At 58.6% G+C, this 13,578-nt stretch overlaps 1 protein-coding gene across 1 annotated transcript; it reads right to left on the reverse strand.

Annotated features, from left to right (window-relative positions):
• Window positions 1-722: 722 nt before the first annotated feature.
• WNT6 (Wnt family member 6) lies at window positions 723-13,174 on the reverse strand. The gene is made up of 4 exons (XM_053947837.1): window positions 13,024-13,174; window positions 4,837-5,057; window positions 1,656-1,957; window positions 723-1,397 (listed from the first exon to the last, which is right to left on the reverse strand). The coding sequence occupies exons 1-4, from the start codon at window positions 13,098-13,100 to the stop codon at window positions 936-938; spliced, it is 1,062 nt and encodes a 353-aa protein (XP_053803812.1). The 5' UTR covers window positions 13,101-13,174; the 3' UTR covers window positions 723-935.
• Between the last annotated feature and the right edge of the window lie 404 nt (window positions 13,175-13,578).

A 13,578-nucleotide genomic window follows, 5' to 3' on the forward strand; every position in this document is an offset into this window, starting at 1 on the left:
CCCCTGGAACAGAGGCTTGGCAGCTTGCCTTGCTGGGCAGTCAGTCAGGCAGGCTGCTCTTCAGCCTGTGTTTGTCCATGAGGGGCACAGGCTGATCAGGTTATAAAGACATACATGCCTGGCACCCTGCCATCCAGGTGGGGTTGCACGTGGCCCATGGCATGCCAAGTGAATGCCTTGCATGCCACCAAGCCAACAGTGCCAGTGCTGTCCAGGGCTTCTGTGTGCCAGACTCTGCAGCGGGGACTGCAGTGACCATGGCTGGAGTGAAAAGAATACAAGTTCCCTTCAAGGAAGTCAGAGCACAAGAGCATAGTGCTAGGGCAGCTAGGTGTACCTCTGGCATGAGGCATGAGTGGAAGCACCACGGACTGCAAACATCCCAGGTCAGATGGTGGCGGGACACAAACTGGCACCCCAAGCAATGACAGCTCTGGGTGATGGGAGGAAAGCACTCACGCACTGGAAGCAGCAGAGCAGGGCAGGAAAGTACTCGCACCCATCCACACACATCTCCAGGCTTGACAACACAGAGAAAAACAGAGAGCAGATAAAAAATGAGCTGGACTTCACCCACAGGTCCCAGCAGGGCTAGGGGCTGGCAGGAGTGTGACTGATTGGGACTCACAGCTGGGGCAAGGCAGCTCTCTGGCTAATCCCATTCCAGTACGGTGGTCAGCGCTTCTCAGCCCTCCCCAGGAAGCGCTGTGGCATACGGCTTTAAATAGCTTTATTAGTGGAAGCTCTGTGCCACGGGGACCTTGGGGGATGCCAGGCAGCCCCATGCTGCCCTCTGGGGAAGCCAGGACTCCCAAGAGCGCAGAGCTGAGCTCACCCACGCTGACCCTGCCACTGGCTCCACCTGTCTCTGTCCCAGGGGAGCCTTGTGAGCCTGGAGGTGGCCTCCCAAATTGTCCTCGCCTGACCCCAGGCTGTCAGATGCAGAGGCTGAGCTCCTGACGGACGGAGCACTTGCGGCACTGCACCACACAGCACCAGTGGAAGCGGCAAAGGCAGTTCTCCTCCAGCACCACCGTCTCGTCCCGGTGCCCTCTCCCGCAGCACAGCAGGTCGCAGCCACTTGTGTCCATGGCTGTGCTGTTGCAGACACGGCCCCTGGTACCCAGCGAGCCTGTCTTACGATTAGCCGAGCAGAAATCAGGTGAGTCGGCTGAGTAGATGAGGTCCTGTTTATCGGGAGGCTTGATGTTGTCACCCACAGGGATGAGGGTTTTCCCGTCGTTGCCTCCCATCACCTTGAAAGCCCCATTGAAGCGCTCGAGCAGGCGATCCCCCACCTCGCGGAAATGGGGCATCTTCCTCCAGCAGGTCCGCAGGGTGCAGGAGCCCGACAGCCCGTGGCATTTGCACTCTGTCCTCATGTAGCTGCGCACCGCCTGAGGAAGAGACAGCGATGCTCAGCCCTCGGGTCCCTCTCTCGCTGCCCAGCACCCCCAGGCAAAACCCTGCCGCTTGGTGCTGCCCTGGCCCGGGGGAGGGGCTGGGGGTGGAGAGTTATTCTGCAAAGGATGCCCAAAAGATATTGGGTGATATTTCAGCCAAAGCTGGTGCAGGTACCTGGCTTGGGGACACTGAAGGTGGAGGGCTGGGCAGAGGCACAAGGGGTGCAGGGGACAGGGAGTGCAGTGCCTTACCAAGCGCCCAGCTTCGTTGTTGTGCAGGTCGATAAGAGCTCGGATGTCATTTTTGCCTTTCTTGTTCTTGGCATCCATGAACTGCTGGGATTTCTCGTAGCCAAACTGCACATCATCCCCACAGCCCCCCCACTCCCAGGCAGTGCCCTCTGTGCCTGGCCCCGCTGTGGGCGAGGGGGGGGCCCGGCTCCGTGTCAGCTCACAGCCACACTGCAGCAGCTCGCCCATGCTGCAGGCCTGCGTGATGGCGTGGCTCACTCCAGCCGCCGTGATGGCGTACACGAATGCTGTTTCACGGATATCTGCAGGAGAACGGACAGGGCCGGGATGTGGGGTCAGCTCCAGCAAGCAAAGCACCACCACCCCCTGGCTGACATCCCAGGGGCTCAGACTCCCCATTCTCCCTCTTCATATGTGGTCGGTGCTGCTCCTTGGGTGATGCACCCACCCTGGAACGGGCTGCCTGGAGCAGGAGATGCATCTTGCAAGAAGATTTGAAAACTCTGGGGGATGGTCAGGCCCTGCCAGTGTTCCTGCACTCAGCTGTGGAGAGGCAACAAATCTCCCACCTCTTCTGGAAAGTCTGGGTGCTCCCCCATGGGAAAGAGGGAAGCTCAGAGAGCAGAGGGTGGTCCCACATGACCAGGTGGTACCCACAGCTTCCTCACACTACCCTGCAATATCCTTCCATGCAGTAAAAATCCCAACCCCAGCTCCAAACTGGCACCTGGAAACAAACACTGTGAGGGATACCAAGGGTGCCACTCACCCCCTGCAGGGCAGCAGTGATGAAGCTGTGCTGTCTGCTCTCCCACCACTACCCTCTTTGCCATGGGGAGCTGCCCACCCCCCTCTCTCCGCCGGCACAGCCTCCACCCTGCAGGATTATTTATTAGTAGTATTTGCTCCTGTCTCTCTCTGCTCCGGGACACGAATTCCAAGCATCTTTCCCCTGCCCGGACCTGCCGCTCGCAGCCGCAGCCAGCGGGGGATTCTGGCAGCAGGGGTGCGGCGCCCTGCTCGGGGGGCTCCTGCTCCCCCTGCTCCATGCCAGCCCAGCTCCTGCCCACCCAAATGCCAGGGCAGGGCTGGCCCAGGGTGGTGGCCTGCAGGAGATTCCTGGGGAGGGAGGGGAAGGTGGGTTTTGGGGGGTGTCCCATCCCTCCATCTTCAGTATTCTGACTTGGGGAGGCTGCAGGAAGAGGGATAACAGGGCACCACTTCCATGAGCAGCTCCTCCAAAAGCCCACACAGCACCTGGTGTTAGCAGGAACTGGGCACACCCGTGCCTTTCTGGCAGTGCCACCAAGGGGGTACCACCCCCTCCCCAGGTCCTCCTGCCCCTGCAAGCCACCTGACCACCTATCTGCTCCTACCTGGGGCTGGCAGAACTCTCAGCAGGCAGCCCAAAGCTGGCAGAGGTCCCCATGCCAGCCTGCCAGCCGGGCCCTGGGGGGATGCTGCTCCTCTGACAGTTCCTCCAGACACGTAGCTGCCCCCAAGCAAGCCTGCCCTGGCATGCCACACCTGGCACAGGTGGCAGCAAGGGAAGAGGGAACAGCCATGACTGTGCCAGGGAGGCTATGGCCAGGAATGAGAGGTTTGCGGCATCCTTGGATAGAAAAGGATATTGGATGGAAAGTGTTCATGTGATGGAGCTAGGAACCCCCAAAATGCTGAGATACTTTGTGCAGTCCCTGCAGACTTACAGGGAGGCTGGTGCCTGCTGGCACCTTTGAGGGCTTCTGACACCCACCTTGTTACCTGGGAGAACTCCACACCTCTAGCTGGAATGCCTCATGTCCTCAGAGTGCCAGGGACTCACACTCACCACTGTCCCTACGACATTGGTTATCTCTACCACCCCAGCAGTGAGGCTGGACCAATGTGGTGGCTCCTTCAGCCATCCCTTGATTGATGTGCCTGTGTCTCCTCCAACACGAGCTGTTCCTGGGTACCCAGCAGCTCATCTGCCAGTACCTTTCACTCACCACCTGGTCTGGCCCTGCATTCTGGCACCACCCCACTTCCAGAGCAGATCCCTGCCTGGCACAGATCCCACCTGCCTCACTGCCAGTTTATGGTGAAAATAGGTGACTCCAGAGGCAGGAAAGTCCCCCATGTGCCCTGACTCACTGCCTCTTGACTGAATACATCTCCCTGTGTTGGGGGGAACCCATAACTGCAAATCTGAGCCTATCCCCCTCCCATGGTCCTCCCTCGAGGCTTCAGCTCTGACCCCCACTAGTATCTGCAGTCAATTGGGTGCCCAGGGCACCCCACCCTCTCCAATCCCCCCAGGGATGCCACCTTGACCCCCCTGCATGACCCATGGACTTATCCACTTTGCCATGGGCTGGCCATGCACCAACAAATGTGATGACTGAGGAGTCTGAGGCTTGCTTCAGCATCTTCATCTGCCAAAGCACAGGGATCAACATGGGAAGAGGGGCAGGACTGAACTCACCTCACACTAAGTGATCCTACCAGCCCAAGGTGTTTCAGTCAACCCCTCTTGCTTGGAGCACCATCCACTCCCAGCTACTCTCCCTGAGGAATGTGGCAAGGCTTTCCCATCCCTTACACACTCATGGGTGTCCTCTTGCTCTGCCCCTGCTCTGATTTTGATGCAGCTGGGCCTGGCTTGGATCGCTGTATCCACTGAGACCTGCACATACCTTCCTGCCACCCAGCCCTGTTCCTCAGGGTGACATCAGGGTGCCCATCCAGGGACAGGGACAGGAGACAAACACTCCTCTCCTCCACTCCCTGCAAGGCCAGGAGGAGGGATGTGAAGGGCACCCATGGGGTGAGAGGCAGCTCCCAACGGCTGCACACTGCCTCCCAGCCGGGCCCCTTCCCACAGCACACCCTGGGGTCCTGGGGGAGCAGTAAATCACTGCCAGACGAGGGTGCATTCTTGGGCTTCATGAAGCCCTGCACTGTCTGGGAGTATTGGTAATTGCTTCATTACAACACTGAGAGACATGTCCCGGCAGTAAAACCTCAGCGTGACTGCACCAGGGAGCACTGAGCAACCCCCTACATGTGCGCGCACACACACACACACACACACACACAGCTTTGCACGCCAAGACTCTGCTCCAGGAGTCCCGAGGAGGTTCTTCACCAGGCTGGGGTCTTTTTGGGAAATGGGAAGCTGAGGAAGCACTGGCCTTACCCTGCTGCAGGATCTTGCCGAAGTACTTGCTGTGGCTGGTGCAGTTCCAGCGGCGGAAGCGGAATTGGTACTGGCACTCCCGGACGCCCAGCTTGGTGCCCTTGGCCACCTCCTGCACAATCTCTGGCTCCAGCTGGCACAGCTCTGCCTGCTTCCCCGCCAGCCGCTTCGTCTTGCGGCAGATGCTGTTGGGGTCCATGACCAGGGGGCTCCCCACTGCCCTGCAGGAGGGGACAGCGAGCAGAGCAAAACCAGCACCCAAGCCCAGGAGAGACCAGGGTGTGGATGGGACATGACCAGACCTACCCACAGGCATGGAGCAAGGCTGCAGGGCAGTGCCAGCTCCATGCTGAGCCTGGGTGACAAGGGGACAGAGAGACATATGCAGTGGGGGTAGGACTATAGGCAATACCTTGCCCTGTCCATCCACTGGGGATTGGGGCCTACTGTGGGACAGGCTATAGGATGATGTTGGCACATACCACTCTACATCCTTGGGGACATCTAGGGAGTGATGGTGGTGTCCCCAAGAGAGGTGGCAGAAATACTGTGCTACTCAGCATCTGCTCTTTGGAGCTGGCACTGACCTAACCCAGCCCTGGCATTGCCATGTGACTGATGCCCGATGCAGCTGTGTCTCCCAGAGCTGTGGACACAACAAGGAGCCCAGCCAGCATTCTTGGTGTGTCTCCCCCTCTCCACGGGTTCTCGCTACTTTACCCTGTGGGAGACTAGTTGAGTGACCTTGCCTCTGATAAAGCCCCTCGGCTGCTGGCCAGGATCCTGTACTCACCTCCCCAAATCCAGGCACTGACTCCAGGGAACGGAGCCGTAGGCGGGTGCGGGAGTGCAAGGGAGGGATGCAGGTGGCATTGCCAGCTTTGCCAATGCCAGTGAGGGAGGGCAAGTCTTGGCTGGGCCCACGTCAGAGGCAGTTCCTCCTTGCCAGCACAGCTGGAGTGAGGTGCCTGACTCCCTGGCCCTGAGGGCAAAGTCTGAGCACAACGCTGTGCTCCCTGGTGTGCCATCGGCTACAGAAACTCCTGTACTTTCCCCACACATTTTGCCCGGAGTGCCCTCCACGGCACAGCTCGCGCAGCTGCGCAGCCTGCCGGCACCCTGCCTCGTGCTGGCATGGGCAATGCTCCAGCTCTGCCACGGGCAGCTCCGGAGCCATGGGCCACACGAATTTAGCACACCCTAAACTCAGCCCACCCTTGCCTCCAGCGCTGCTCCTGTGGGCTCAGAGCTCATCCTGCTCAACAACATGATTTTTATAGTCATGGATGCCCACAGAACCTCAGGGCTGGACCCAGCATACCCCAGGATCAGGACATGCCTGATGATTGGGAGGTTACATTCCCTGGGATTCCCTGGGGAGCAGTGCTTGGGCGGCCTGTGCTGCCTTCAGCCCCGCTCACTGGAGAGCATCAGCTGCACAGCTTCCAAACCCAGAGCTTTATAGTCTGGCCAAGCCCCAGGGGCTTGAAAATCACAAGCTGAATCTCAGTGTTTAACTGTGTTCTGGGTTTCCTTTTCACTCTTGTGCAGCTGGGGGGCTGTGTTTGGGACACCAGGCTGCAGTACTCTGCTTGCAATCCTGTCCCCAGTGCAAACCCCCTCCAAGCCCCTTGTTTGAAGCTCAAAGCTGCCAGGATCCCCCTGATTCATGTCAGCTCCCCAGCTTCCTGGATCTCCTGCCTACCAGACCCCAGCTGGGCTCAGAGAGGACATGCCCTCTCGCATAGCCTGGAAAAGGAGCCCTTGTGCTTTGGCTGGAGGTTTAAAGGTTAAACAGCTCAACTGAGAGACATAGCCTGGAAAGGGAACTTCCAGCAGGGAAACTGAGGCAAGCCCACACTTCTGCTGGGGAGAACCCATCTCCCTTTGCTCCCAGCAGCTCAGTTTCCCTTTGCTGCATTATTCACATGGACCTCTGCAAAGGGATGGGACAGCTAGGGAAGCATCGCAGAGCTTGCCTGCCACAGGTCCTCCATAGATGGGGAAACTGAGGCCCAGGTGGAAAGTGACCAGAAAATCTGTCCAGACCCATCCCATGATGACCATACAGGGATCCAAGCCTCCATATTGGTCTCCAAGCTTGCTGTCCTTTGTGACCACGGGCTCCCAACATCTACAGCAGGATGGCGGAGGTTTGGCTGCCTCCGCCGGTGGAGTGGGGAAGAGGGGGAGACGAGATGGGACTTTCATTAAGAGACGACTCTTTGTACTCATATAAAAACGATGCGCCAGCCCCCCGGGGCCGTCAGATCAAATACTGAACTGTGGCTCACCCCAGCCCGCTGGATCAGGCCAGGAAGAAGAGCTCAGCCCCGCGGGTCTGGGGGGTGATGGGCGGCTCACCGGCACCGCGGGGGTCCCCACCCATGGTCCAGGCGGCAGCAAGGCTGGCGGAGAGCGCAGGAGCTTTCTGTCCATGCCGACGAGGCGTGGGGTAGGCTGCCTAAGTCCAAAGCGATATTAATTTCCGCTGGGCTCCACTTTCTGGCACAGGGAGGCTGCCGGGAGCCCAAGAGCTGTTTTGCTTTGGAGGGTTTGGGGGGGGGGGGAGAATGGGGGGGAGACAAGGGCAAGAAAAATGCTGCCAAACTGCTACCACTTTGGCAAGGGCTCCGGCGCAGGGCCCAGATCTGCCTGAGCTTGTCCCGCTCCAAGGCCTCCCGCATCTACAATTAAGGTGCCCCACCTCTGCTGCCGGGCACTCCTCCCCCTGCCCTGGTGAAGGAACAGGGTCGCCAGCCCGGCTCCCCGCAACTTGCCTGGGACACCCCAGCCCCCTGCCACCTCCTGCCTGGGAGCCCCCAGCCAGGCTCAGCAGCACAGCAGCATCCCTGCCACCTGCCCCTGGTGCCCTTTGCTGGCTGCCAGAACTGCTGCTGGGAGGCTCTGGCTTGCCCTGAAAGCCAGTGGGATGATGAGCCCCACTATCCAACCTCCCAGCATCCCTGTGTAAGGGAAACAACCCCCATTGCTGAAAGGGGAGACTGAGGCACAGAAAAGGGGCTGCAAACCACTGCCCACCTGCTGCTGTCACCCCTTAGGCTGCCCAGTCCCAGTGACGCACGTCAAACAGGAGTCACCAGGGCTTCTGATGCAACCCCTGTGCTCTGGATGCTGTGCCTGCTGCAACAGAGACGGGGGTTCCTAAGAGCCATAGTCACCATTTTTTCCCAGCTCAGCTCATGGTCATGGAGCTTCCAGTACGTCCCAGTCTCATTCCCAGACAAAATCATGGACCAAAGAGCTGGACCAAGTCACCATCTTCTCCTTGGGCATGGGGATGATGTGGAGCAGGACTTCTGGCCTCTGCCAGCAGACCGTTATGGAGGGGACCCAGTGGGGTCCTGGTTTGCAGGAAGCCGAGGGAGTGAGGCTGAGTGAATGAGAAGGAGGATAGTCAGCCTTCAAAAGTCACACCTGCGGGAGAGCAGTGCTTGGGCCATGCCAGATCCATATGGGTTCTGACAGGCCTGCACCCATTGAGTATTGCTGCCTGGACACTCCTGTGGGACAAGGGGACTCTGCTCTAGGGTTGTAAGGCTGTGGCTTGCTTCACATACAGGTCTCTATCCCAGCCTCTGGAAGCCTTCAGCAGGGCAAAGCACAGTACTAGGGTACCCAGGTCATCACTCTGAGCCCACCTGGAGAGGTAAGAACTGCAGGATGACAGCCCTGGAGAACAGACATCCATCCCTGGGGACATAGGCCATCTCACGCCACACAACGATGTCACACTGCGTGACAGCCTACAAGTCAAACCCAAAGGGAGCCCGTCTCTTTCCAAGTTGTGCAAACAGTGCAAGGGGGATCCACAGATTAATTTTTACCCATCCAGCTTTCCTACAGCCCATGCAGGCATGTGGCGGGCACTCAGCCCCTCACCTGGGGCCATGCGTGGGTGCTGCCACTAAGCGGGCAGCTGGGTGTGGAAACAGAGCAGGAGGCCCAGGAAGGTGTGGTGAGTAAGCAGCAAGTCACTGCCCTGGGGAGCACAGCCAGGGCTTGGCTGCCGAGCAGCCCCCGGGGCACTGAGGGAGCAGGAAATGCCATGGGTTGGGAAGAGAAGGGGGACCCCCATTTCCTTCCCTCCTCCTAACATCTCCTTGGCAAGGACGGCATGCAAACAGCTGGGAAGCTGCCTAAAGGATAGAGGCTTTGGCATGGCATTGCATCAACCCATGGACCTGCTAGCTGCAGGGTCATGCTGAGGCCAGGCTGCCGTGAACAGGAGCTGCCCAAACTTGTGCTGCAGGTATTGGGGGGATGGAGGGAGCATTCACCTGCAGAGGTGGTGGTCTTGAAGCCATGTCCAAACCGTGGCAGGGCTGGGATAAGAAGAAAGAAGTCCACCCACTCGTGGTCACTGAGTCCTTCTTCTGGGTGCTGACAGAGGCTGGAGCTGGGGTAGCATGAGGGCTTGGCTAGTTCATGCCCACTTGTTGTGGGAGGACCCTGCAAAGCCTGAGCAGATGTCAGAGTCTGCCCAGGACCCTCCTGCACGAGGGGTGTTTGAAATGCTCAAGGTTCTGATGCAAAGGCCAGAAAAATCCTCCAGTTGGGGGCATGTGTAGGGCATGGCCAGGGAGCCTGGGTGTCACCACGGGAGAGTGGATGTGACCAGGAGCAGGGACAAGGGATGGCACTGGGGAAAGTTCAGCTACCTTTGTGGAAGAAAACAAGTAGCCCAATGCTAGAGTCAGTAGTCATCTCAAAGGGTGCAAGAGAAACATTGTCCCTTCAAAAAACACAGCAAGTCAGCAGCTGCCCCAGCAAGGGCACAGGGAGATGGCATCAGGCAGGGGCTCTCTCACTGGGAGATTCATTTCTGCCCATATGGTGCTGCTCCAGGGGAGAAGGCATGCCAGGGAAGGCTGGGCAGCCCAGTCTGTTGGGTGCTGTGGGCTAGCAACTGTGGGTCAGCAAGCCCAGGGGGTGACTCACAAGGCTCACCCCAAGGCAGGCAGGCAGGGCCCTCCAGCCCAGCAGCCTGCCCTTACAGGCTCTAGCCTTGCAGGGTGGGTGCTGGTCAGGGCTGGGAAAGAGGAGAGACCACTGTTGGGTGGTCACACAGGGTGTGTGGCTTGAGGGATGTGGGACTAAGACTCCCTCAAGCAAGGCTACAGCCACAGGGGCTGGTGGGAGAGATCCTCTCTGAGCACCTCTGAAGAAAAGCTGGAGGTGCACTGCCCTTGTACATGGATGGGAAGGGGATGGAGGGCAGGTGTCCATCCCTCTGGGCTCCCTCAGACCCACAGCTGGAGCAAAGCACATTTCAGCTGGGGTGATTTTCTCCCTTGCTTTCTCTGCCATCTCCCAGCTGCTCTCAGCCATACCCATGGACAGCCAACAGGCACCAGGGAAGCTGGTTTTGCTTGCCCCCATCCCCAGAGTGCCTCTGCACTCCTGCAGGCACAGCCCGACTGCAAACCGGCTTGGCTGAGATCCTGCCCTGAACCCGCCTGGGGCTCCTCAGACACTAAGTTTGCCTGCTCTGTATCTCTGCAGCCTCTGGGCCAGCCCAGGAGCCCCAGGCAGTCCCTACCTGTCCTGCTCAGGGAGAAATCACTGTTGCACAAGGAGCTGAGCAAGAAATCTGTAAAGAATAGGGGAGGAAGAAGAAAGAGGATTTACAGAGCCAATGGGAGCAAGGAGAGCCTACTCCCTGCAGCTTGGCACTAATCAAGTGCAGCACGTGAGTGACATATCTTCCATTGGCACTGACCACAGCCTGCTCCCTTTTGCCATGGAAAGGTCTGTGTCTTCAGTGACTCTCTCGGGACATCCTAACACAATGAGGATGCTCTTTCTCAGACTACAATGTCACTAGCAGGATGTCAGTGCTTGTACATCATACCAAAATCTTTTTCTGTGGATGCAACCATGTGCTAGGATCCCAATGGGCACCACCTGTGTGTGGCCAGGCCCGGCTGCTTGCCTGGGCTGCCACTGTGCCTCTTGAGATCCAGCCCAGCTACAGCCCACCACACCTCTCTCACAAATTGGGTCGTCAGTGGGGGAAAAAGCTGGCTTAAATAGGCACACAGATGATGTACTCAGGGGTGGGATGGGGAAGTTGTAAAGACATTTCTTTCTTGGCCAGGGGAAAATGCACCCTTGGCTAAGCACCCACAAGTACCCATTGATGCACACACAAAGGTGTGCCACCAAAGTCCCTATGCATTAGTGACAGTGACAGCAAGGAACAGTTCTGTCAATGCCACCAGTCCTGGGGCTTCCAGGAGCTCTGGCACAACACACAGCTGCTCCCTTGAACCCCTCCCCACCAACAGCAAAACCCACAGACACCAGTGCTACCCACACCTGGGAGAGGGACCAGTACCAGGAGCAGGCACATGGGAAGATGCCTGTCATGAGTGCCCAGACTCCTCCACTCCACACAGGAAGGGCTCCCTGAGATGATCTCAGCCAGGGGCCAAAACATCAAACTCTGAGAGAAGCAGTTCATGAATTATCCAGCTGCTCCTATGCCCTGTCCCGGGAAGCCTGGCACGTCCATTTGGTGGTGCTGGTGGCCTCATCCACCCACCACCTCTTCCCAGCTCGCTGGCTCCAGAGTGAAGCAGAGTGTGAGCTGGTGATCCCCCTGAAGCCACTCCACTGCCCAGTGCATTCGCCATGCCTCAGGCAGCTGAGTTATTATTCTTAAAATAAAGGTTCCTTTTTTTCTTCTTTTTTAAAAGAAGAAAAAACAAGTTTGACCCCTTGCCCTCCCCTGCCAAATCCTGCTAATCTCCTGAAGTCATTGCTGCCTGTGCACACATGGCACCAGCAGGACCCAGACTCCATGGTGAGATGCAGTTCTGAGCACCTGGGGCAAGGGGTACCAGTACCCCACACCCTGCCCTGGCTGGTGCTGTTGGCCTGCCCCTGCTTCACCTTTACCTGCTCCAGTCATGGGCAGATGTCCTCAAAGCTGGAGCACAGGGCATGAACTTGGAGATATTGATGAGGATGGGGCAGAGAAAGCATGGACAGCTGAAGGGATAGCTGCATGTGTGTCTGAGAATTAGCCAGGGAAAAACAGCAGGTCTCAGGCAGCAGGAGGGCATATGCCCTGCAATGGCACAGCTACCCTGAGGTGGGTGGTACAGAGCATGGAGACCCTCCACAAGCACCCTGCCTTGGCCAGGGCTTGCCCTACCTCAGTCTCCCCTTTTCTAGCAAAAAAACCCAAGGCAAGTCTCTCTCAGCCCCATGCTAAACCCTTGCCTGGCAATAAACACAGCACTTGGGCTCCAGGGACGAACTCTCAGCTGATGTACAACTGACTGTAACAGCACCATTTATACTCACAAAGGCCCCCAGTGCAGCCCTGGAGCCAGGGCTAGCAAAGGGAATGGAGATGTGGAATAAATCACTGGTGGGCAGGCAGGGGACCGTGAGGGGAAAGGCTTATGGAGAGCTTTATTTTAGGGGTCAAAAGAGTGTGACAATGTGGAGACGAATAGCCTCAGATAATGAATGATAGCCCGGACAGCACGCCGGGGAGCTGGAATCTAAGCACTTAAAACCGGATAAAGACAGGCTGGGTGAAATTCTTAATAGATTTAAATAGTTCATGTTTCGACAGATACCTGGGCTTTCCAAGTCTGGGTCCCAGTTCTGTGCCTGTAATGAATCCCCCACCCCCTCTGGTATCCTGCAAGGCACCGTCTCTGCCTTTGATGAGGGCACCATTACAAATAGGGGTTTTGTCCCTGCTGTGTCCAGGCCACCATTCAGAGGGGACACTGTAGGGACCCTAAGGCTTTTTAATTAAATTTGACTTATTGAAGGGGTCTGGAAGCCACTAAGCCCCCTTGCCCACCCCTCAGGCATACAAGTCTCCCAGGCAGTGGGCTGGGGGTGCGGGGAGGCAAAGTGCAACTCTCACCACAGGACCTGTGCACCCTATACTCCTGGGGATCCCCCAGCTTGCTGCCTCCAACACACTTGTGTGCCCAAACCCTGACAGTATGTGTGTGCCCCGGTCTGGATCAGAACGGCCAGTGAGCAGCAATTCCAACCCAAGTGGTGCCTGAGCGTAGGGGACTCTTTTGTCCCCAAGCCGGGGGGGACCACCCCCGGAGATCGAGACACCCTGCGCACCCTCCTGCTTTCCCCCCCCCCCCCCCCCCCCCCCCACCCCCGGGATGTCCTACTCACCACCAGAGCCCGATGATGTTAGCGGGGCAGAGAAGGATGAAGAAGAGCCCCAGCTGGGTCCGGGAGGAAGGCAGCATCCTGCCAGGACTGAGGAAACGTCGAACTCGCTCCACGCCACTGGCCGGGAGCCGGGCACCCCCGAGGTCCGGCCGGGGCCCCGGCGGGTGGGTGCCCGCTGTCTCCCTCCGCCGGGCCGGGCCGGGCAGGCAACGCGGCCGGCGGGGCCGTCCGGGCCGGGCTGGGTTGGGCTGGGCTGGGCAGGCACCTCCGGGCGGCTGGAGCGCGGCGCGGAGGCTGCTCCGGAGAAGGAGGAGGGACGGGGCTGCGAAAGCATCTGCTCCGACAGGGAAACCGGAGCCCGGGGGACGGACAGGGCGGGCCGGGCGGGGGGACTCCCGGGTGCCAGGCTCCGTTCCCAGCGCAGAGCCACGGACACGATGTGGGGACAGGCACCCACCGGTAGAGGACCGTGGCCGCAGCCTGTCTGTCCCGCCACTGCGTTTGAATGTTCAGCCCTTTTTGCGGATCTGACCGGCACAGCCCTGCCCCCGAAGC

The sequence above is a fragment of the Vidua chalybeata genome, chromosome 7 (genome assembly GCF_026979565.1).
Source record: "Vidua chalybeata isolate OUT-0048 chromosome 7, bVidCha1 merged haplotype, whole genome shotgun sequence".
NCBI lineage: Eukaryota > Metazoa > Chordata > Aves > Passeriformes > Viduidae > Vidua > Vidua chalybeata.

Bases quoted from the DNA above. Each gene is read 5' to 3' on its own strand.
- WNT6 (XM_053947837.1), bottom strand. From the start codon at position 13,100: ATGCTGCCTTCCTCCCGGACCCAGCTGGGGCTCTTCTTCATCCTTCTC. The intron at 5,058-13,023 runs GTGAGTAGGACA...CCCCTCCTGCAG, and splicing joins AACATCATCGGGCTCTGGTG to GGCAGTGGGGAGCCCCCTGG. The intron at 1,958-4,836 runs GTAAGGCCAGTG...GTTCTCCTGCAG, and splicing joins CGGCAAGATCCTGCAGCAGG to ATATCCGTGAAACAGCATTC.